The 22,957-nt window shown below is 56.2% G+C and overlaps 8 protein-coding genes across 8 annotated transcripts; 4 read left to right on the plus strand and 4 right to left on the minus strand.

Moving 5' to 3' along the window:
* Positions 1–245: 245 nt before the first annotated feature.
* Positions 246–1,490, minus strand: SPBR_01775 (uncharacterized protein; the record flags this gene model as incomplete). Its single annotated transcript, XM_040760085.1, has 2 exons — positions 246–1,343; positions 1,404–1,490. The coding sequence occupies 2 exons, from the start codon at positions 1,488–1,490 to the stop codon at positions 246–248; spliced, it is 1,185 nt and encodes a 394-aa protein (XP_040619501.1).
* A 788-nt stretch (positions 1,491–2,278) lies between these two features.
* On the plus strand, positions 2,279–3,526 carry SPBR_01772 (uncharacterized protein; the record flags this gene model as incomplete). The annotated part of the gene is made up of 1 exon (XM_040760082.1): positions 2,279–3,526. The coding sequence occupies one exon, from the start codon at positions 2,279–2,281 to the stop codon at positions 3,524–3,526; it is 1,248 nt and encodes a 415-aa protein (XP_040619502.1).
* Positions 3,527–3,735: 209 nt separating this feature from the next.
* On the plus strand, positions 3,736–4,681 carry SPBR_01922 (uncharacterized protein; the record flags this gene model as incomplete). The annotated part of the gene is made up of 2 exons (XM_040760232.1): positions 3,736–4,092; positions 4,145–4,681. 2 exons carry the CDS (start codon positions 3,736–3,738, stop codon positions 4,679–4,681), a joined length of 894 nt encoding a protein of 297 aa, XP_040619503.1.
* Positions 4,682–5,361: 680 nt separating this feature from the next.
* On the plus strand, positions 5,362–6,704 carry SPBR_01732 (chitin biosynthesis protein CHS5; the record flags this gene model as incomplete). Its single annotated transcript, XM_040760042.1, has 2 exons — positions 5,362–5,433; positions 5,502–6,704. The coding sequence occupies 2 exons, from the start codon at positions 5,362–5,364 to the stop codon at positions 6,702–6,704; spliced, it is 1,275 nt and encodes a 424-aa protein (XP_040619504.1).
* A 481-nt stretch (positions 6,705–7,185) lies between these two features.
* SPBR_01199 (isoleucyl-tRNA synthetase) lies at positions 7,186–12,267 on the minus strand (the record flags this gene model as incomplete). Its single annotated transcript, XM_040759510.1, has 4 exons — positions 7,186–10,430; positions 10,647–10,785; positions 11,583–11,963; positions 12,052–12,267. The coding sequence occupies 4 exons, from the start codon at positions 12,265–12,267 to the stop codon at positions 7,186–7,188; spliced, it is 3,981 nt and encodes a 1,326-aa protein (XP_040619505.1).
* A 686-nt stretch (positions 12,268–12,953) lies between these two features.
* SPBR_01388 (uncharacterized protein) lies at positions 12,954–15,317 on the minus strand (the record flags this gene model as incomplete). Its single annotated transcript, XM_040759699.1, has 2 exons — positions 12,954–14,640; positions 14,710–15,317. 2 exons carry the CDS (start codon positions 15,315–15,317, stop codon positions 12,954–12,956), a joined length of 2,295 nt encoding a protein of 764 aa, XP_040619506.1.
* A 3,106-nt stretch (positions 15,318–18,423) lies between these two features.
* SPBR_01932 (uncharacterized protein) lies at positions 18,424–19,347 on the plus strand (the record flags this gene model as incomplete). The annotated part of the gene is made up of 3 exons (XM_040760242.1): positions 18,424–18,436; positions 18,492–18,975; positions 19,053–19,347. The coding sequence occupies 3 exons, from the start codon at positions 18,424–18,426 to the stop codon at positions 19,345–19,347; spliced, it is 792 nt and encodes a 263-aa protein (XP_040619507.1).
* Positions 19,348–20,126: 779 nt separating this feature from the next.
* Positions 20,127–22,652, minus strand: SPBR_01361 (uncharacterized protein; the record flags this gene model as incomplete). The annotated part of the gene is made up of 1 exon (XM_040759672.1): positions 20,127–22,652. The coding sequence occupies one exon, from the start codon at positions 22,650–22,652 to the stop codon at positions 20,127–20,129; it is 2,526 nt and encodes an 841-aa protein (XP_040619508.1).
* Between the last annotated feature and the right edge of the window lie 305 nt (positions 22,653–22,957).

Below are 22,957 nucleotides of genomic sequence, written 5' to 3' on the forward strand. Positions count from 1 at the left end.
AGTCACCAAACTTGTAGTAGTCGTATGCAGGCGAATCAGTGTGTTGGGTGACGAGACAAATGGCTCTGAAAGAAAAGAGAAACAGGAGACAACAATCACAAAAATTCAGTCCATGGGGGATCCTTAACGTTTTATTCTGCAGCCGCAGGAAACCGCCGACGCAGATAGGATGTATAGGTTGGGGGCCGTTGTAGAAGCCAATAGGCGGCCACGTCCACGCGCCGACCCCTGCACCAACATCAGGGCTAAGCATGCTCCTCGTTCGCACAGTCTGAACCATCGTCGCTGCCTGCCGTCGCTTTCTCTTCCATTTGTTTTTGTCTCAAAAGCCACAACCCGACGCCCTCATCTTCGGGGAATATCAAGCCATCCTTGACCTTGTATTCTAGCGCCAAGATAGGCATGTACTCGTACTTGATGCTCTCAGCTTCCTCGGGTGTGCACTCGTAATACCATCGCTCTGGCAGCTTTTTTATGTGGTAGCGTGAAAGCCTCCGGCGTCCCGTCCCTCTAGTGTTGATGCGCGCCTTCCAGTCGTACCGCCGTGGGTCAACATACGTGTAGACGCCCTCCGCATTCTGCAAGCGTCGGCGGGAGTTTTTTCTCAAATTGTATCGCTCCGTATAGCGACGGTCGCGCCGTGTCGCTGTGGGGAATGCAGGCACCTTCTGAAACACTTTGGACGTCTGCTGGCGGTCTTCGAGGGCCACGTACAGCAGCTGTTCAAAAGCAAGGTAGTCCATGCGGCTGGTCAAGAATGTCTCGCGTTCCAGCATTTGCTTTTCGTGCGGCAGCAGCTGCGGGTTGAGTTCCGGCGTCGTTATGAAATGTGGCACGGTCACGGCGGTGCTCAAGTCGCAGAACCGGTTGTTGAACATTTGATTGCGGCGCACGTCGAGATTGATGATGCCCAACTGCTGGAACTTGATCGTATCCTGCAGAATCCTGCGTGCCGCGGGCACGCTGAGGTTGGGCGGATCATCGTCGTTGATGTCATCGGGGTTCCCCAATTCCTTTAGAATACCACGGATCGGCGGAGGCTTGCCGGTCCGCGCGCCGGGACAGTTGCCTCTTTGGTCTTCTCGGCCCGGTACATCCATGCTGCCGTTGAATTCGAGGTGGAACTTGTCCTGGAGCGCAAGCTCGTGCGCCTCGTCCAGCAAGATGTACCCGTAGCACTCCAAGGCCAGATTCGTGTGGCCCGACTCTTGCAGACGTCCAAAGGCACGGCACTCGCAGTTGAACGGCTCAGCATATTGGGCCATCAGCGCAAAGTGGGCGCGGTCTTCATTGATAGGGTACTCACCAGGGCCCGTCCAGTCCCAGTCATACGCGAAACGGAACTGTGCTATGTTAGAAGGCGAACCTGGGTGGCTGGAAGAGGGCGAAGAGGAAATACTTACAAGTTTTAAAGCGTAGTCCTTGCCCTTTATTTTCACCTTCACAACGTGCGCATGCGACCCTTCCCCAAGATATTCAAGAAACTCCATTTTCTGCGGCCCATGAAAATTAAAGGCGGCCAGTTTGGGGCCATCCACCTGTGGTAAGGGAACGAGGTCTTTTTTCGAGCGAGGCCAGTCCGGATACATTGCATGTGGTTGGGTAGACGCCATGATGGAAGGAAGACATGAAATGCAAAAAAAAGGAAAAGGAAAACAATAAAGCAGGAAATCAATGGGTATCATATACGGTGGCACAAAATGGCATCGGAAATAAAATGGATGTATTGATGGGCATTGCGAGGAAAATGACAACAGCCCTCTCTTTATATTAGATTGCCAATTCCGAAAGCGGAAACAGCACCAGCTCGATTCTGTTTCGTGGAAAGGGGCTGGTGGCTAGCGGTAAACAACGTGGATGCATGCTGGCATCATCGTGGAAAAGTATGACTCAGCAGATCACGTGCGGCAACATACACGATAGTCCTCACGCTCCCGTATTTTATTTTTCCTCCCTTTTGAAGAAGAGGTAATGCCATAAAGGATACAGATTTTCCTTACTCCATCCAGCGGATACTAAGGCTGTCTAAGAAGCATTCGTAATGCGGCATAGCGTTACGCATTATCTGAAGAGTCTACTATTCAGAAGGGTCTGATAAAAGTACGACGTACATAAATTTTACAGATGAACGGAGAGGTGCAAATCTACAATAAATGCACGGCATGCATATGAGGGTATTGGCTAGAGCGAGGATACGGCAAAGGCAAGTATACTGGAGGACATGGAACCAGTAAAGTCACCGGACAGGAACCACTCCTACGTCACAGCCGCTGCCAGGATGTCAGAGCCATCCCCGTGGAGTGAAGGTGTTGTGCAAGCAAACCAACAATTAAAGAAGAGCATACTCGGCGCGCTCTCTGAGACTCTAAATCGAGACCCGGCCGCCGACCTGACCAGACTCCTGGAAGAACAGTCGCGCGCGTATGTATTGCTCCGATCCGACTTGGGCGAATCGGCGGCACTAAAGCAGTACAGCCAGAGTTGTTCCGACCAGGCATCCGCCTCGGACGATGAAACGGGCGATGACTGGAGTTCGATGCTGCTTGACAACAGCAGCACCATTCAAGTGGACCATGCCCTTGACTCACGCATACTTGAGCTCGCGTGCACAGATGAGCCACGGCAAAGGTTGTCCAAGTTGCTCTCGTTTCCCACAGAAGACGGCCTGTCGCAAGACCACTTTTCTGCCGGCCTCAATGCGGCCTTGCGCCAAGGGGAGATTCTATGGAGGCTGTACGAAACCGTTGTGGTTGGCCTACGCGCAGACGTGGTCGTCAAAATTAGCACTTCGCTGGACTCGGACGGCATCAGCAATCTCGAGTACCTCAATACACATATTCCGTCTGTGCCAGCTCCAATATTGCTAGGGTCCATTACCTGCGGGCGACGGTCTTATGTCTTTATGACTCGCGGACGCGGCGAAACACTGGAAGCCATGTGGCCAGGCCTGACCGAGAGCGACAAACGAGACGTGCAGGCCCAGCTGTGCCAGATCTTCCAGGACCTTCGCCGTGGACCAAGGAACCCTGCGCAAGCGACAGCACAGTCGTCGCCTCCGACGCGCATGGGCAGCTTTGTATCTGCGGTCTGCAAAGACACGCGGCGAATCCAACGTGTCAGCGCCGTTCCCATCCTGGATGAAGGTGCATTCAATGATTTTCTTGTGGAACCACCACCACGTCGCTCGAAACCCGCAGGTATCCGCATGCTGCGGCCGGTGATGCGAGACGACCACCCCATTGTCATGACACATGCTGATCTTCACCCGCGAAACATCATGGCCGAGTGGGTGGACAACGGTGAGTCTGGACAGGCGAAACCTGGGAAGACTTGCAAAATAACGTCCATACTGGACTGGGATATGGCCGGCTGGTACCCATCATATTGGGAGTTTGTCAAGGCAATGTGCAATGCCGCACCAAGGGGGCCATTGGCCGACTGGCCCGAGTATTTGGCTACGGACGCCATTGGCACGTGGCCTGTCGAATACGCGCTGGACAGCTTAATCGGCCGATGGTTGGGTTAAGTGAAGGCGCATTCTCAGCAGTATCGTCTTTCATACACAAAGTAAGAACATGCAAGCTATTTCTGCAGACAGAAATTAAAAAACAAGGGAGTCGGGACTTTGGTTCGCACGACGATGTACTCTGCACGTGACATTAATTTGCGTTATGCATACCTGCTACGAATGTACTTGAATACGCTCAGCTGTTTTCATTCCCTACAGAAACCAAGATGACAACTGCAGATCCGGCTGAACAGGGCTTTGGCAATTCTCACATTGTTGAACCCCGAGCTGGGCACCCGCACACCCACACCGCCATCCTCCTCCATGGCCGGGGCAGTACCGGCGAGGAATTTTCTGAGGAACTCTTTGAGATGTTCTTGTCTCAGGTCGAAGGAGTCGACAATCCAGGCGATCCACGGACAACCTTGGCGGACAAACTGCCCACATGGCGCTGGGTATTTCCCTCATCGGCCTGCACCTGGAACACCACCTTTGAGGAGTGGGTGCCTGCCTGGTTCGAGGCGTATTCGTTGGCCGATCCCACCTCGCGGCAGGACCTACAGCCGCCGGGACTGAGAGCTTCCGTACGTCATGTGGAGCAGGTTGTCGACAGCGAGATCAAGTTGTTGCAAAGAGGCCGGCCCTGTCGACAATGCTGACGGTGCCGCTTCGCGCCTTGTCCTCGGTGGCATCAGCCTGGGCGGCGCCACGGCCCTGTGGACGTTACTTGGCACAAACAGGCCAGAGCGTCCGTTAGGCGGCTTTGTCGTTGTGAGCAGTTGGCTGCCATTTGCAAATGACGTTGAGAAGCACCTTGGCAGGCTCGGCGATGGAGGTGGCAGCGACGTTCATCATTTTGTGCTGGAGATGACGGAACCCCTTCGCCTTCACATACGACATCAACAACAACAGCAACAACAACAACATCAGCAATACGACAAAAAACCACCATCAGTCCTAGACACACTCATCTTTGGGGCCCACGGACGCGACGATGCCTTTGTGGACATTGAACTTGGCCGGCACGCCCAGCAGGTTTTGACTGGCGTAGGACTCACCGTCCAGTGGCACGAGTATGAAGGGGCCGAGCAGGAGGGCCATTGGATCAAGGAGCCTGAAGAGATGGACGATCTCAAGGCGTTTTTCGATGCCGTAGAGCGTCGCACGCTGTGATCATGCTTGTGCACAAAATTATACATCTTCCTGTCTGACACTGCTGTGGCCTGCTATCAGTGTAGCTGTTGTTGACTGGCCATCCCAGTGACGGTGGATATGCATGGAATATGAATGAAATACTTAGCGGACAATAGCTCAAACCTATCGGTTTATATCCCGTCACGCTGTATCGCAAACAATAAATAGAGAGCATTGGTCTTTATTTGGTATACCAGGTAAGATTATCAGACACTAACAGGCATTCGCTATTCTTGTGCTAAGAAGAACCCGAAACCCCCAGATATAACCCTATGGATCCCACATTGAGCACTATTGTGCCCTGGCTCCACGTTTTTCAGTGGTCAGATGGAAGCCGTCTAAGCTTGGGAATAAGTGGGACACAGCTGCCAGCCCCTGGCTGTCCGCTTTCGGGCACTGTGGGTCCGCGTCTGGCCAGGCCGCTCCTGCCTTGTGCTGTCCTTGGGACATGGCCGCCTGTGGACACTTTACGTAGTGTCCTCAAATCGATCTCCAACCCCCAATTAATCAATTTCTCTGCATCCCGCATCACCATATCGCCATCGACCGCATCGCCAGCTACAGCACACGCCCACCACGAAACCAACCGCCCATTGCTGCACGCCTTGACCCTTTTTCTTCCTCTCCTACATATACACACGAACTCACACGCCGCCACGATGCTGGTCTCGCTCACCGTCGGCAAGGTCGACGCCGGCGTGACGGTTCTCCTGACCCAAGACAAACGCCTCGTATGCCACCCCGTCCTTCGCCCTGTCTTTGTTGCAGTGTCTAGAATTGGGCCCTAACTACTTGCCAGATCGAGTTCCCCTCCATCCTCCTCCCGCCCAACATCTCCTCGGGCTCCATTGTCGACATCGCGGTCAGCCGCAATCGCGCCTCGGAACAGGCTGCGAAAGACAGCTTCGCGGCCCTCCAGAACCGCATCTACGAAACCTTTGGCGTCGAGCCGCCCACCACCCCCGTCCTGCGCTGCCGCAATGCCACCCAGACCAGCGTCGTCCTCGAGTGGGACCCCATCCGGCTCGCCACGGCCGACCTCGCCAGCTTGTCGCTCTACCGCAACGGCCAAAAAGCCGGCAACATCCCCCGTCCCCTCCAGATGCACTCCACCAAGATTTCAGGCCTCGCCGTCGACACCGAGTACACCTTCCATCTCGTCCTGCGCACCAGCGCGGGCACCTTTAGCAGCGAGAAACTCGTCGTGCGCACCCACAAGATGACCGACCTCAGCGGTGTCACCATTACGACGGGCATTTTGTCGGGCGCTGCGCGGGAGCGGCTGGTGGCGGCCGTCGAGCGCATTGGCGCCAAGCTTGTCGCCGACCCGGGCGCTGTGCGCATCGACACCACCCACTTTGTCACCACCGAGGGCCGTGGCGTCGCCTGGGAAAAGGCGGTCGAGCTCAACATCCCGGTTGTGCGCCCCGAGTGGGTCGAGGCCTGTGAAAAGAACGGCCGCATTCTCGGTGTGACCAAGTACTACCTCGACGCCGTGCGGCCGACCGGCCCCAACGACAACGAGCCTGTCGTCCCGCCGCCGCAGCAGCAGCAGCAGCAACCGCCGACGCCAAACCAAAACAAGGAGTTGCCCCAGTCGCCATCCGACGCGCCCTCCTCATCCACGACACCACCCGCAGGAGCAGGAGCAGCTCCGTCAAGCCACACCGCGGCAGAGCCGCCATCGTCGGCCGCCACATCACCCGCAGAAGCACACGACGACGAGCCCGAGACCCGCGACGACCAAAAGGTGTGGCTTGGCGACCAGGCCGGCCATGAGCAAAAGGTGGCCCTGCGGACAAAGCAGGATGCGAGCCAAGCGGCCGAGGATGGAAACGACGGTGACGACGGCGTCGAAGACGATGAAGAGGAGGATGAGGACGACGACAGCGGACGCGGTAGCCATGCCAACGGCAACGGCAATGGCGCGGCGGCAGACAGCAGCCTCAACAAGACGGCAACGCCTGGCGACGGCAACTCGTTCCAGGATGTGGATCTGTGAGGAGGTCAAATGGAGAGCTGTTTGTAATTTTTTTTTTTCTACGTCTCGTCGTCGCGTTGTACTATTGGTTGTTTTTTGGTGTGTCTTGTTTTCTTTTCTCCGGTCGTAACGTTCAGTCTTCTCTTCGTTCCATCGAAGGCAAGAGAGGCGGCTTTAGTTCCAGCGGGAAAATGAAACCCATTTAATTTTGTTTTGCCACGGCCAAGTGTGCTGTTGTTACTGTCGTGTTCCGTCCTCTGTACGCCATACGTCGTGACATAATTACCAAGAAATACCCCGTCAAATTTAGAGAGGTCATTCGTTATATTGGATCGTTGTATTTTTATTTTATTTTATTTTTCATTCTTTCTAATAAAAACACACGCAATGATACATCCGTACCTGAAGTGACTATCATGAAGTAAAATTACCAAACCTCAGCTCCCTATATCGTCGTAAATACCCATTTTGCCAACATCTACTCTTTTTTTATTCCCCCCTCTTAGATGCGCAGCAGCCGCAGCATAAACGACAGGTCGCCAATGGCCTGCTCCTCCTCCACAATAAGCGCCTCAGGCTCCTTGTCCGCCGACGAGGGTTCCAGCGTGCCGCGGAGCGCCGTCTGGAAAAGCGGTTCATGCGACGTCACAACCGACGCCAGGTCGACCTCGTCGGGATTCTCCACGACATGGTAGTGCATGCGCACGTCGTCGGCGGGCACCAGGCCGGCCTTCTTGCGTAGGCGCTGGACGCGGTTGATGATCTCGCGCGCCAGGCCCTCGACCGCCAGCTCCGGGTGCGGCGTCGTGTCGAGCAGTACAATCATATCGTCGGCAAAACCGGGCTCCCACTTGGGACCGTGGCCCTCCGGGCCCTCGGCCGGCGCAGGAGCCTCTTCTTTGACCTCGCCCTTGGCCTCCTCCTTGGCCTCCTCCTTGGCTCCCTTCGCACCCTTGGCGGCCTTGCCGTCCTTGGACGCGGTGACCGACGAGCCCAGGACGCGCACAATCGAAATGTCGTTCTCCTCGAGCACGATGCCACCGACGTTGATCTTCTTCTCGGCCAGGAACTGGCGCAGCTCATCCTGCGTGAGGCCGGGCAAGTTTTTCTTGACCATCTGCACGTCCTTCTTGAGCTTCTTGCCCAGCGTCGGCCAGTCCACACGCGCCTCCAGCACGATACCGTACTGCTCCTCGTCGCTCGTCAGGATAACGTCGCGGACGTTGAGCTCCTCGCGCACGTACGAGCTGAGCTCCTCCACGTCCGCCAGGATATGCTTGTCGGCAATGACCACCACCGACAGCAGCGGCGTCTTGAGCGACACGTTGCAGCGCTCGCGGGCCGTGCGTGCCAGCTGGATCACCTTCTGCATCGCCGACACCTTGCGCTCGATGACCTCGTCGAAGAGCGACTCCTGCACCGTCGGGAACGACAAGAAGTGCACACTGCGGTCGTCCTTGAAGCTGCCGCGCACTTCGGCGCTAAGATGCGGCTTCAGCAGGCCGTAAATGTGCTCGGTGATGAACGGCGTGAACGGCGCCAGCGCGCGCACCAGCGTGAACAGCACCTGGAACAGCGTGTTCATGGCCGCCGTCGTGTCGTCGACGCCCAGGCCCGCGCTGCCCTTGAGGCGGCGGCGGTTGAAGCGGATGTACCAGTTGGTCAGGTCCTCAATCGACGACAGCAACCGCGGCACCACCGTGTAGAGGCGGTATCCCGTCATCTCCGCCTCCACAAACTTAAGCAGGCTCTGCATCTCCGCCAGGATCCACCGGTCCATGACGTTGCTGAGGCTCTTGCCGTCGCTGATCACCGACAGATCGGCCACGAAGAACGTGCCCGTCGTTTTCTCGTACAGGTTCGCCTGCTCCGAGAAGAAGCGGTAGCTGTTCCACAGCGCCAGCAGCACGCGCGACACCATCTCCTTGACACCCGACTCCTTGAAGCGCAGCGACTCGGCACGCACGACCGGCGAGTTGATCATGTACAGACGCAGCGCATCCGCTCCGTACTGCGACAGCACAATGCCCGGGTCGGGGTAGTTTTGCAGGCGCTTGGACATCTTCTTGCCGTCCTCGGCTAGCACGATACCGTTGACGATGACGTTGCGGAAGGGCGACTGGCCAAATAACCGGTTGGCCAACACCGTCAGTGTGTAGAACCAACCACGCGTCTGGTCAAGACCCTCGGCAATGAAGTCGGCAGGGAAGAGCGCCGGTGGGCCGTTGGGGTCGTCGTCCCGCTTCGTGTTCTCCGCAAAGGGGAAGTGCGTCGAGGCGTACGGCATGGAGCCCGACTCGAACCAGCAGTCAAAGATCTCGTTCACGCGGCGTAGCTGGCCCTTACCTTTACGCGACGGAATGGTGATGCCGTCAACCTTGTCACGGTGGATGTCATCGAGCGAACCCTCGTGGCCGCTCAACTGACGCAGCTCCTCGCGGCTGCCAACGCAGACAATTTCCTCAAAATCGTCGCTAACCCACAACGGCAAAGGCGTGCCCCAGTAACGGTTGCGCGAGACGTTCCAGTCGTGAGCGTTGGCGACCCAGTTGGTGAAACGCTTCTCCTTGACTGCGCTGGGCACCCACGTGGTCTTCTCTAGGTTGTCGAGCATCTGCGGGATGGCGTCGCCGACACGCACAAACCACGAGGACACCGCCTTGCGGATAAGCTGCGTATCAGAACGCCAGCAGAACTTGTCCGTGTGCATAATCTGGCTCTCGACCAGCAGGCGGCCCGTGCTGCGCAGGTCCTTGAGAATGGCCTTGTCGGCAACCTTGACATGCTGGCCGGCGTACTCAGGGATCTCGTCGGTCAGGCAGCCCTTATCATCGACCGGGCAAGGCGGCAGACGCTGGGGGGTAATGAAGCCCGCAGCGACGGCCGCGTCGTAATCCTCCTGACCAAAGGCAGGTGCCTGGTGGACGAGACCAGTGCCCTCGCCCTCTTCGACGTAGTCGGCCGGGATGACCTGGAAGCAGTCGGCGTATTTGTCGACGTAGTAGCGGAAGAGCGGTTCATACTTCCAGCCGACCAGCTCCTGGCCTTTGATCTTCTTGATGACCTTGTACTTGGCCTTCTTGGGGTTCTTGTAAAGGAGCGTCAGGCCAGCCTCTTGGAGGATGTACTGCTTGCCGCTGGCCTCATCGAGGATGACCAGGTACTCAAAGTTCGGGTGGGTGGCGATGAGCAGGTTCGACGGCAGGGTCCAAGGGGTGGTGGTGTAGGCGAGCAGAGACGTGTTCTCATAACCCTCGACGTTGAGGACGGGGAACGCGACGACAACGGCCGGGTCCTGGGTCAACTTCTCGTTCTGCTTGGACTCCATGTGGCTGAGGGGCGTGCCGAGGGCGGTCGAGAACGGCATGATCTGGTAGGCGCGGTAGACGGTGCCCTTGTCGAAGAGCTGCTTGAAGACCCACCAGCAGGACTCCATGAACCGGACGTCCATGCTCTTGTAGTCGTTGTCGAAGTCGATCCAGCGGCCGAGGCGCTCGATGGTGCTGCGCCATTCGGCCGAGTAGCGCATGACAATGGCCTTGCACTCCTCGTTGTACTTGGCGATGCCCATCTTCTTAACGGCGTCCTGGGCGGACATGCCGTGCTTCTTGTCAATCTCGTACTCGATGGGCACGCCGTGTGTGTCCCAGCCAAACCGACGCGGCACGTGGTAGCCCTTCATGGCCCAATACCGGGGGATGATGTCCTTGATGGTCGAGGCCAGCAGATGGCCGTAGTGGGGCAGGCCTGTTATGAAAAGTGGTCAGTATGATGTCGACAAGCGGTGGAGGTCGAGGGGTGTTTGCTGTCTCGAGAAAAATGGTTGTCGTGAACACGAAACATCGCGAGATGGTGAGACTTACCGGTAGCTAAAAGAGAGCGCACGTGTGTTAGCAGACTGTTCGCAGGACCCAATTGCGCGTCACAGCGTCCGAGGCTCGTCCCTCCTCCAGAACAACGTACCAAACGGCGGTCCATCGTAGAAAGTGAAGGGCTTGTTGCCCTCGTTCAGTTTGACTTGCGTCTGGAAGGCATCGATCTCACGCCAGAAGCGGATGACCTCCTCCTCGGTCTTCGGAAAGTTGATGCTCATGGTGAACGACTACTGCTGCAGGAGCATAGGAAAATGCACGAAACAAAAAGAAAAGAAAGAAAAGGGCGCCAAGTAGTCACCACGAGCGTTGTTGACTTCCAGACAGCAAGTATCGCCAGAAATGCAGAGTAGATATGTTTTCGCTGCAGCGTGAGTCACTCTTGCAGGTTCGGTATTGCCTTCGTTATGCCTTCGTGCCGCTCCTTCCTCATGTGCATTCCCCAAGAAAATACTGGAAGGAGGGGCAAACCATAAAAAAGTTGACAGGCCAATTGTCCCCGAACGGTTATGGTGCCCCGCACAGTGGACTTCCAGTGGCCCATCGAATCGGAAACGACTTTATCCGGCACCGTCTCCAGCGCTACCGCGAAGTGAGTTATCCTTCCCGAGCCTTCTGCTGGGAGGGAAGCTACCGTTATACGCTCCGTTTCAGCTACTGAAGCTCCACCGTTTTCACTTACACAGATGGTTCCTTCCTCTTCTTGTCTTCGTCTCTTTCCTTCCCCCTTTCATTCCCACTTACTTCCCAACTCAGAGATAAGTGTATCGTCATCCCCCTTTTTTCTTCCCTTCTTCTATGCGTTGTTTATTCACACATTCTCTATCCTTCACCTCATTGTGATGCACGCCTAACTTGCGTCGGCATCCCGCCACTGTCCCATCCAAGCCCCAAAGTCCCGCAGTAAGTATCGCAATACGATGTTAGTAGCACCGTCTTCCTTTCGGATCATCGCTCCTCGAGGGAAGACTCGGTGTGTGCCCATTGTATACACTCTCAGCATCTCAACCGTCCTGTAAACTCTCACAGGGCTGTTGGCGGGCCGTCCATTGCGACCCCATTCGATCAGGTCGACAATGTTGACGTGCGTCCGCCGCACCGCTGCTTTGCACTCCGTTGTTGTTGGCGGCAAATTTCGAATTCCGACCGCCCTGCAGAGGTCGTGCCATGCGGTGATGTCGCTCACGTCGCCATACCAGAGCTGTACCTCGTCCACCAGCGCCCGTTGGTAGTCTGCCCAGGCTCGCTGGCGTGCCTTTGTTTCGGGTCGCCAATGGAAGAAGCGTCCGAGCTGCCGGAATGACTCGGCAGGCGGCTTGATGCGATCGTATGGGAATGAGTCAAAGTTCTGGAAGAAGCGGTCGAGCGGCGTGTCGGCCAAAGCGGCCGGCCCTGCAGACTCTGCTTGCTATTCCTTCTTAGTTTTCTTGTCTTCCTAGAGGTTTGGTTTCTTTTTGTCGCCTGTCTCGCTGGACACAATTCCTCATGTGACTTACCACCGCCATATTATGTTTGCGTGAATTGCGGGTATGGTCGGCGAGTGCCTCGTCCGTTACGAAGAGCTTGTCGCAGAGGGTGCAGCGTGATGTCTTTGTGGCCTGCTTCTTCTTGGCCCTTGTCGTGGTGGTAGTTCTGGCCACTATAGTGGCCCCTCGGCCTCCATGGCGATTGCGTGTTGTACCGGTTCCGCTACTTGAGATGCCGCGATTCATCCTTCCTGAGATACCGTTCGTGGGTACCGCATTCGCAAGAAATCCAGCCTGCGCATGATTTTGGGCATCTCGTTTATGATTCTCGAGGGCAGCGGCAGTTTTGAATTTGCGAAAACACGGAGGATCGCACGAAAAGGTCCTTGCCGTGGGCCTGCTACTGGCCATGATAGACTCGGATTTGTGGAGTGATAGAACGAATCCAAGTGATGCTCGACAAGATGGACAACCGTGGTTTCTATCTTGTTTAGCAAACTCCAAGTGAGGAGCTTGCTCCTCTATTTATTTTGTCTCTCAAGATCCCACACGTTTCCATGCCATTGAAACTCCTCCGGTGGATATCTCATTCATACTGCAGGGCTGCCTGACCAATGCTGGATGAGGCGAACCGCTGCCGTGAGCGACTGCTTGTGCATACAACAAATCAACATCATATATAGCCCGTCAACCCCACCCCCCTTTGCGATGTCATGTGCGTTAGCCATACCACAAGGCTGTGACACGTGTTCATGGTGACCTCATTTTCGCAGCGACAAAGATCAAAGCCATGGAAAAAGACTCGTGTGTGCCGATGCCCATTCAAAGATGCAAATACGAGTGCCTCTGCATATTATAACGCGCCATGCGCAAGCTCGTTGGCTCATCTGACTTGGCCCCCAAAGCTCCTCTGTTTTACTTGGCAGATACCCTCAGATGTGTCTTGGTCCTATGAACGACCGTTTCGAGACAGTTCGCGTTGCCGAATCCTCAACACTAGGGCCCAGATCCTCTAACCTGGCCGGGGCCGTGACTTGGCACAGTCGACCGTTTTGCGAGCCAGCATATAGGTTGTCGTCTACACGCACTGACCAACCTTCGCTGCCCACAGTAGTGGGTGCCCAAAAAACGTTCCAAGGGTCCCGGGCACGCTTCACAGCCAGCAGGCGGTTGTATTCGGCGCCCCAGAAGCTCTGCTGCCAGTTGGGCTCGTCAGGATCGGCCTCGTTGACATATGCTCCAGATCCAGGCGTGGCGGCACGCAGCAGGCCCATGGCAGCCTCAAAGCGCGCATGCGCTGCCCTCTGACGTCCTGCCACGGTATCAGCCGTGTTATTCAACAGTGCTCCAGAGCCTGAACCATAGCTGCCTCCAAGCCTCCTATTGTCGAAGACGTCTCCATGAATCAAGGCGTCTCGGAAGGCTGGGTTAACGGAGCTGTGGCCTGGGAACTGGACAGCTGGTAGATTGAGCGACGGTGCTACCTGTACGCCGTGGAACGAATAGCCTGACTGTATGACGGTACGCAATGCTGTCATCGTGGCGTTAAACATGCTGTCCGTCTCCCAGTTGCGCCGGGGGAACAGGCGCGTCGCAAATCGTCCATCGCCGGGGCTGTCACCCGCACCATGCCGGGAACCGGGGCCCCAGGAGGCGGATATGCGCGGCAATGTGTTGTTGACGTGGATACCCAGTTTGTTAAAACTGTCGAAGAGGGGCTGCAAGAATGCTTGGGCCTCGACAGCGGTCATGCCGGGAAGTTCTACCGAGGTCGAGAAGCTGTAGCTACCGTTTGAAATACTACCGTTTGCGCTGCTACTGATGGTGTCATTGTCGCGGAAACCCGGCAACAGCTGCGAGATGTAGCTGTAGCCGGTGCCACCGCCGTCACAGAGCTGCTGACTGAAGCGGAAGTACGAGTTCACACCCTCCCAAAATGCCTCGACGCTGGGCGCCGTGACAGGCTGCCGGAATCGAGGGGGGCGCGGGCGTGTACCATTGGCGAGTGGCGTGGTGAAATTGAACGGGTTTGTCCCCCCAAAGGGATTTGTCAGGTTTGATGGATTGGATGTGTTCAATGGCGGCAAGGGCAAGCCCGAGAAATTGAAACCTGCATACGAATCTCCGATCTGGAACGAAAACGTGGTCTCCGACACATGCACGGCTGGGAAGGCGCGCACAATCGCGGACGTCACAATGCCGTACGACCCCGGTCCTCCGCCTCTCAGAGCATAGAACAGATCCGGGTTCTGAGTTGCGTTGACCGTCACAAAGCGCCCATCGGCCGTGACCACCTGCAACGACAGCACTTGGTCGGAACCCATGCCATACAACGAGCCGAGCGACGAGTGCCCACCACCGGCCATCCACCCGCCAAAGGCGCCGACGGTCTGTCCGCCGGGTACAACAAGAGTCATATTATAGCGCGACATGTACTGGTACAACTCCCACGCCTCGAGACCGACGCCGACCCGAGCCGCCATGCCGCCGTAGTAAGTGCTGCCGTTTTGCGTGGTGACGATATGATGCGGTAGAAACTCAAAATTCTTGAGGTGGTGCGTCCACACACTGAGAGAGCCAGCGCCCGTCGACCGACCAACAAAGTCATGGCCAGTATTTCTATGGAAGGGGTTAGAATGTCAAGGCAAGAGCAAAAAAACATGATCTAGGGTGGAGGGAGTGGCCTACTTGACGACAAGGCGCACGTTCTCGTTGCGTGCAAAATTGACGGCCGCCTGTACCTGCTTGACCGTCGACACGTTGACCACGTACTCGGGAAACCCACCTCGTGTACACGTTCCTTGCGGATACAATGTTGCAGCGCATGTTCCGCCCTGGGGCCACGACGTCAAGACCGTTAGCGGGTCGTCAATGTAGACACGCGAGTCGAACGAGCCGAAGACGAGCTCACGGCACCGCGTCTGGTTGAACGCCCCGAGTGTGCCATTGGCGGTCGGGTAGCATACGGCACCTAGTGGTGTAGGGTGCAGCAGGGCGCCGTCCATGGTGTCGTTGAGACGGGCCCATGTAGCAATCGACGGCCAGTCGTGGGAGGCGGGGAAGGCGCGGCAGGCGGGGCCGGCCACTCCCGCCTTGGCCGCCGTGGCATTGGCAAACGCAATGGCGGAAAAGTTTCCGACATCAACCTCGGTGAGCTGGGTCGCTTCGTATGCAAAGTTGATGTCAACATTGGTAGCTTCGGGGCTGGTAGCGTTGGCTGTGGAGGCGACACGGGCAACAACGGCCGTCGCCAGTGAAGCCCGTACGAGCAGCTTATAACCTATTGTTTGCTTCATCGCTGTTCTTCTCCGATGCCCTTATTCGTCTGATTTCGAGGAGACGAATGTCAGCCGCCCGTTGATGTCTACTCAACAAATTCACGCGACAACGGGGAGAATAAATGCACAACACCCAATCGTGGCTGTCTTCCGTCTTATAAGTACCGGCACGGCTCCTTCTTGCTCTTTTTCTGGCTTCTCTCTCATTGTCATTAGTTTCCGTCAATGAATAATACAAGGCTGCACGTTATTGTACGGTCGATGACAAGATTTTGTCATATAACCGTGTCGTCTGTTGCCCATTTCTTCTTATTTTCTGCGGTTGATATAAGCTTTTCCTAAAGTAAATACAACCGATGATTCCGAGCCGGCCGCCTCTGTACGTATACTTGCGATACAGTCTCGTAAAGAGGAGAAAGTGAGGAGTAAAATTATGTGGTACCCAAGTCTGAATGGGTATATCCCGAGTCCTTGCGCGGGATACTTGTAGAGAAATTTAACATCGCAAACTTCCATATTAGAACGGCTGTATGGCTCCACCCCTGTCCCATGAACTCGCTCCAATTCAACCGCAGATAAAAGAGCAAATATTGACTGCCTAGACGATGGTTCGATGCCGATATTATGCAGAAATAGCGAGACGTCAAAAATGTATCTGATGAAACATTTACGTTTAACATTCCGAAGGAAATAAAAGGCAGAAAGAAAGAGAACGGAGAATGAGAGAATGAGAATAGATACCTACCAGACTCAAATCAACATAGATAACCGAGAACAAATACTCTGTCGTTGCCTCGCATATCACCGATAGCAGGTATAACGAAGTTATCATGACAAGTGTGGGTGCGGTGTCGGACGAAAAAGGACCATTGCAACAGAATCTACATATCCAAATCACACAGGACACTGACACACAAATACCATACATGCCGTATGAAACTGATCTCAGCAACGAGGCTCGAAGCAGTTCACGGGCCGCTCCGGTCAGCAGAACGACGTTCCTCTGGTTCTGTAAAGCAGGGCCCTTACAACCTCGCAGGTGCAGGGACACATTGCTGTCCCGATACAACGCGCTGTGCAACGAAGCGCAATGTAAGGCACAGAAAACAACATTGTGGTAGCCGAATCGGATGAACGGTGCAGCTCGCGTGTGCAGTCAACCACAGGCCAGCCTATAGGGCCTTGCAGCATGTGCAAGTAGCATCCTTTGTCATCGGTCACACGAGTTGCTTTGGATGACGACAGAGAAAGAAAATGACAAGAAATCGAACGAGACGGTAAATGCGTTAAAGCGAGTCTAGAAGGCAGCCAAGCAAAATAAGGGAGGAATGCTAGCACAGTGGCTAGCATTGAGCGTGGGATGACAGTCCGAATGAAGATCGCCTGGGTGTTCGTCGTACACGAGGAAGCGAATACCATGTTATGGGTTTGTGGCGGAATGCGGGAGACAAAAAGTGAGGGTCGGGGAACCACTCAGCGCCCCAAAGTCACTACCTGGCCACGCTGGCTCTAGACGATATTTGCCCGTGGGATACTAGAGGTCAATGAAAGCAAGGAATAAAAAATGCGAAGATAAAGAAAAGGGAACGGAAAAGAAAAAAACAGAAGTGGAAGAGAGAGACCACGACGTCATGACGACGATCATCCCTTCTCCCACGCTTCTTTTTTGCCGAAGCATCCTCGCGCTGGAAAGGCGTTGGCAATGAGTTCAAAAGGCAGAAGCAGCAAAATACCAGAATGGACGACCTCTTGTCTAGCTGGCGGCGTGTTTTTCTTCTTTGTCCGTGAGTTGCATCCATCTTTGTTTGTTTCTTGCTGGGCGGAGCTGCCTAGCGTCGCGCCGTACGATATTGGGCAGTGGGCTCGATGCACACCGAGACACCCTGCAGAGAAAGAACGACCCAAAAAAACACTGGGCCTTTGCGGGAGATCTATGCCACTAGCGGCAAATAAAAACCGGGTCCACCAAGCACCTCTGCTCTGGGATGACTACACCTCCCGTCGCTACTTGGCTGGTACCCAAGTCATCCACCAGCATAAGCGTCTATGGAAAGTTCCTTTGCCCCTCTACAGCGTAGAAGTAAATACCGCCCAAAGCAACGCTCTTCAGAAGCTCAGAAACTTCACCTGGCGCAGCAAGCACGACGGATGGGCGAGCTGGGAAGGAGCGCCCGGGGAGCTCGATGATGGGGTTGCTGCCGGATCGGACTAGTACCCGATCGGAATAGCTCCTGATATGTTGTCGTCATGGGGGGCAGAAGCAGCGCAGGGAAGGTACGATGGTCAGCACATGTCCACCTTCGTCGCAATTACTCGAAGTATCTAGAGACAAGCTCTCAGGGAAAGTACGGGGTATTCTGGTGCCTGCTGTGGTGTGTGCCGGTGGGCCTACCCAAGTACCTCGTCACACATAGTTCTCAGTTGCTCTTGCCTGATCCGACCGGCCTTTTTGGTCTTGCCTCTCTTCAGCAGGTCACTCTCTTCACTCTCCTGCGCATCGCTCTTTCTCGTGTGAGCATCGCACACTAAATCTTCGTACTCTGCGCCGCCAGTCCACTCACCGCCGACCGACCGAGCCTTCCCTTTTTGCTAGTTGTGTCGCCCGCCAACAATCCTTCGTCATAATCTTCTTGTTAGCGTCTGGCACGCTCTTTCTCAAATCGGCTGAGAATACCATTACGTCGTTGGTTCTGCCCCACGCCCATCCGGTCTACTTACTTTACAGCATTGGGAAAGAGCAGATCGCGCACCTTCTTTGTCCTTGCTCCCTCAGCTAGTAGACTTCTCTTGCTGTTTTATTTACCTCGCCTCTCCCACTTTGGCTGCTTTCCAATCTCCTTTCCCCTCCTTTTTCTTTTTCTTTTTCTTTTCCTTTTCCATTTCTTTTTTCCCCGTCGCTTTCCCTTGTGTTACACACGTCACGCTGAATCGCCAATACCACCCTCCAGCAACAGTTTGGATATTCAATTTTCCACCATTGGTCGCATTTTCGGCCTCTGCGTCTCTTTCCACCAGCGAGATATCTTGTTCGAGCTTTGGAACTCGACAATCAGCACCAACAGCATAACCGTCCGCGGTACTGTTATATCCACCTCCTCGCCGACTATTCAAAACAAACGTCAAAATGGCGCTTATTCGTATGTTTCCGCTGTTTCTGTCCCTTTAAGTTGCAATGTTGACTGACTCCCCCAGACGCACCGTTTGGCTTGGCCGCCTCAGTGATGCTGGCCACGTCCATCTTGTTCCTCTTTTTCATCATTCTGGCCGGCGTCACCGGCACAACGCCATTGAACAAGACCTACTTCCTACAGGCCGACACGACGGGCATTCAAGGCGCCCACGACATCTCGCAATGGACTTACCTGTACTCGTGCGGGCCCAACAATGAGCAGTGCGGTAGTGCCCATCCGGCCATCCCTTTTGGCAACGTCTGGGCTCCCAATGCTGCGAATGCTCCGCCTGAGCTGATAGGCAAGTACGGCGGCGGAACGACCTCGCATTACTATTTCTATATGTGGCGCTTCAGCTGGGTCTTCTTCCTGATTGCGCTCTTCCTGGAGATCATCGCCTTCTTCTCCAGTTTCCTCGCCTGCTGCGGCCGCCTCGGCTCGAGCATCGGTAGCTTTGTCACCTTCCTGGCCTTTGCTTTCCTGGCCATTGCCGTGTCCCTCATGACGTGAGTCATTTTCCTGCAGCCTGTTTCTTTTTCTCCCCGTTTCTCGTTTTATAAATACGTGGAATCTAACAACGCAGTGCCACGTTTGTTAAAGCTCGCAACGTCTTCCACAACCACAACCGCGACGCACAGCTCGGTGGCTACGGTTTCGGTTTCAGCTGGGGCGCCCTTGCCGCGCTGCTCATTGCCATGATCCTGCTTTGTGCCGGCGCGACGCGCAAGGGCAAATCGAAGAACACAGTCGACGACGGCACCAACGGCAACGCGGCTCAGGGTGGCCGCCGCTGGGGCCGCCGCGGCCGGCGTGACCGTGCTGGCAGCTTTTCCAAGGTCAACTACGAGGACGGCCGCCTGGACAACGTCAACGCATAAGCATGACCCGCCGTTAGTCTCCCGACCGCTCCTCTCCGGCCGAGCATCGTCTTGTGTGTCCTTCGCCAAGAAACAACCGAGCACACAAAACGAACAACACCATGACGAGAAACGACCATGTCAAAAGCAAATTGACCTCTTGACATGCCTGTCTGTCCCTCTCCAGCACCCACGGTTGCATTATCCACAACGATAACTGCACCGAGTCCGCCATCGAGTCATCATTGAATCGTCATACAGTACGACCAAAAAGCTGCTCGTCACAGCCATAATCGCACGCATACCACGTCATAACCATCTATGCCTAATACCTGGCGTTTTCCGTCTTTCCATATGATACCACGTCTGGATATGGGATCAAATCTTTTATTGTCATTTTTGTCATGTTTGATTTTGTCTTCTTTTTTTACTGTACTAATTGTAGACGGTCTTTTGGTCAGTCGATTATCACGCCTACCACGCTTTCACGAGGCGTGGAGGACAGTTGTATTTTTTTATTGTTTGCATTGTTTTGGTGAAGTAAGTGCACTTCTATTAATCAAACAATAAACGATATTTTTATTTACCAGTCGGTGCTCTCATATGTTTGCATTTTTCAGGAGTACATATAAAATGCAGTCATCATTTTGATATTAAATAGTTTCCGTTGTTAAAAAAGTGCTATTTCGTATGTTTACAAAATATTCGTACCGTCATGATTCAGGTCAACATTATCAAAACAAAACGTGTCCATCTTTGCGAATCCTCCGACTCTCCTCCCCAACCTAATCTCCTTCTCGTCAACCAACACACAAATTCACATTGATCTCGCGCATGATCTGTGCAATCCCATGCGGCCCATAGTACGGCATGCTGCTGGCGCCATAAGACGTGTTGGTGGCCGTGTCGGCGGCGTTGGGTGACGTCAGAGCACGCGCCTGGACTACGCTGTCGCGACGCGCCCATAGCTGCTCGAGCACTTCGGCCGCGCGAATCGACGACCACGTGGCCTGCGGTGAGGCGCGCAGGCCCTCCGCCAAGAAGACGCGCTCGTCCGGGTGGACCAAGATGGAGCCGGCAATGAGCAGCGGCCACAGCAAAATGGTAGCAAAGCGCGACGCGACGAGATCGGCGCCGAGGACGGCCTCGCCAAGGGCGTGGATGTGGCGCTGCAAGGCGGCGGCGCTGGAGCCGGAGGTGGGCCCCTCGCCGTGCTCGCCCGGCACCTGGATGGTCTCCAGGTAGATCAGCAGGCTGTGGCGGTAGACCTCGCCGATGGCGCGCTGCCAGATGCGCTCCTGGTCGCCGGTGGCCCGGGCCAAGAAGGGGGCGGGCAGCTGCCAGGCGAGGGCGCGGTTGCGGAGAGAGGCGACCTGGGCGGCAATGGCCGAAGAGGAGGAGGAGGAGGAGGAGGAGGAGGAGGAGGAGGTGCTGCCGGCATTGGCAGCAGCCGCGTCGGCAAACAGACTGCCCAGAGTGCTTGTTGATGGCGACGCCGAGGCAGGAGGCCGTGCGGCGGTCGTCCCGGATGGCTGTGGACGGATGGCGGCAGCAGCCAGACGGCTGACGGGCGGAATCAAGGCAAACAGTCCATGCAGGCCCGAAAGCAGAAGACCGAAACACTCCTGATCCTGCAGAAGCGAGGGGTCGGCGACAAAGTCCTCGTCGTCGTGGGTCGTCGTGTCTTCGGCAGCGGTGGAGCGGCCGTGGATCGTGCCGTCTGGGCAGATGCGGTTGGCGAGGACCTGGTAGGCGTAGATCTCGCGAAGGGCGCCCAGCATGCTGCGCTCATCGGGTGACAGGCTGGTGCGACGGTCGTCGGAGCGCAGCCAGCCGATGAGCTGGCGGCTGGCGCGTAGGTGGGTAAAGACGCTGCCACTCAAAATGTTCCACGAAAGACACTCGTAGGTGGCCAGCAGGACCAAGATGGTGAGGACGCGCAGGACTTGGGTGGTGTCCGAGGGCTGGAGGTTGCGCAGGACGGAGCGCAGGCTGCGGAGGACGCTGGTGTAGTGGCGGGTGGTAGCGTCGTGAAGGGCGGCCGTGGCATTGTCAGGAGCCGTGTACGGCGCGAGGGTCGATCCTGCGGCCATGCCCGTGGATGATGGTCCAGAGCCATTGCTGCCTCCGCCGCCTTCTGGTGCGCATGGTTTCGTGAGACGGTTGCTGAGATGGGCCCCGCCAATGGCCAGGAGGCAGTGCATGACGAGGTCGTCGGTATAAGCAAGCGGGAGAAAAGCGGCCACGTAGGGGTTTTGAGCGGCGCGGCATGTCGCCAGGGTGGGTGCGGCCTCGACAATGTAGTGGCGCAGCATGGAGGCAGACAGCGGCGTCATGGCCGCGACCCGGCGGCGCTGGATCGGGTAGGACGGGCGAGGGTTGGCGAACGCTCGGCGTTGCTGCCAATGCTGTTCCCGTTGTTGGTATTGGTTTTGGAACGCATGCTGCTGGGAAGGCTGCCGCCGTCGGTAGGCAGCGGCAATGGCAGACTTCTTGGGCCGCGGCGGGGGCACGGCATCGACGGTGAACGAGGCCAGAGCGGGAGACCAGGCGGCCAGGATAGCGTCTTCGTCCTCGTCCTCGTCCGCGGCATCGTCACCGCTGCCCTCGTAGTCGCCGTCCAGGTGGCAGGCGTATTCGTCGTCGTGCTGGGGCCCGGTGCCTTCATCGTACATGCCGCGGACGTCGTCATCGTCGTCGTCGGCGGTTGTCAAAGTTGTCGTAGTTGCATAGTCGTCCATATCGGTGTTGTGGTTACTCGACGACATAGGCTGGACGCTGTCGGTGTCGTCGACGCCGGCAGAGGGCGAGTCTGCGGCGAACGTGGTGGCCGAGGCTGCGGTAGGCGTTACGGCGGTGGTCAGACAGACAGACACAACATCCCGGCGATATCCGGCCTCATCGTAGACGGGGTTGAGATTCACGCTGCAGCCTTCGACGCCCTCCCAGGTGGCCAGGGATGGTAGGTAGGTCTGCCAGCGGCTCTTGTGCTGGTAGAGGGTGAGATTGGAGGAGGAAACCAGCGGACAGGGATGGCCGGTTGAGCTGGATGAGGCACCATCTCTTGTGGTGACATCACCGGCCGATGTACGCGTATTGGCCGAACTGCTGCTAGCCGCACCGGTCGCATTGCCTGCCGTCTGGGCTCGAGCCGGCCAGACGCACGACAGCTTGTTGCGCGTACACCCCACGCACTGTGGTCGTGTCTCGTCGCACTTTTTCTTCCTCTGTCGACAGGTCAGGCAGCCGTTGCGCGATCGCGGGTAGTTCCGGCGCAGTTTGGTCGGATACTTGGCTGTCTTGGTTTCCCTGACGGCGGCGGACATGGTGGTGAGCCGTAGCGTATCCTAGACCGGCGGGGCGCGGGGTGCGGGACGCCCAGAGAGACTGGCGAAACGGGACGGTGGCAGCGGCTGGGCCGGGCAGAGACGATATTGATGCGGCAGACGTTGTGTACGGTTGGGCGAGAAACGCCGCGGCCCGCTAGGCATACATGCGGAACAATTGCTGAGCAAAGCAAGTTCTGACATGCAGTACAGAGCACCCGCAGGCTCTCTCGTCGACGTTGTCCGTTGGCCCGTTTTCGACGATGCTCTTTGGAAATGGTGCTGTCCGTGCCAAGACACTCTGG

Source organism: Sporothrix brasiliensis (assembly GCF_000820605.1).
Source record: "Sporothrix brasiliensis 5110 chromosome Unknown Cont18, whole genome shotgun sequence".
In the NCBI taxonomy this organism is placed as follows: Eukaryota; Fungi; Ascomycota; class Sordariomycetes; order Ophiostomatales; family Ophiostomataceae; genus Sporothrix; species Sporothrix brasiliensis.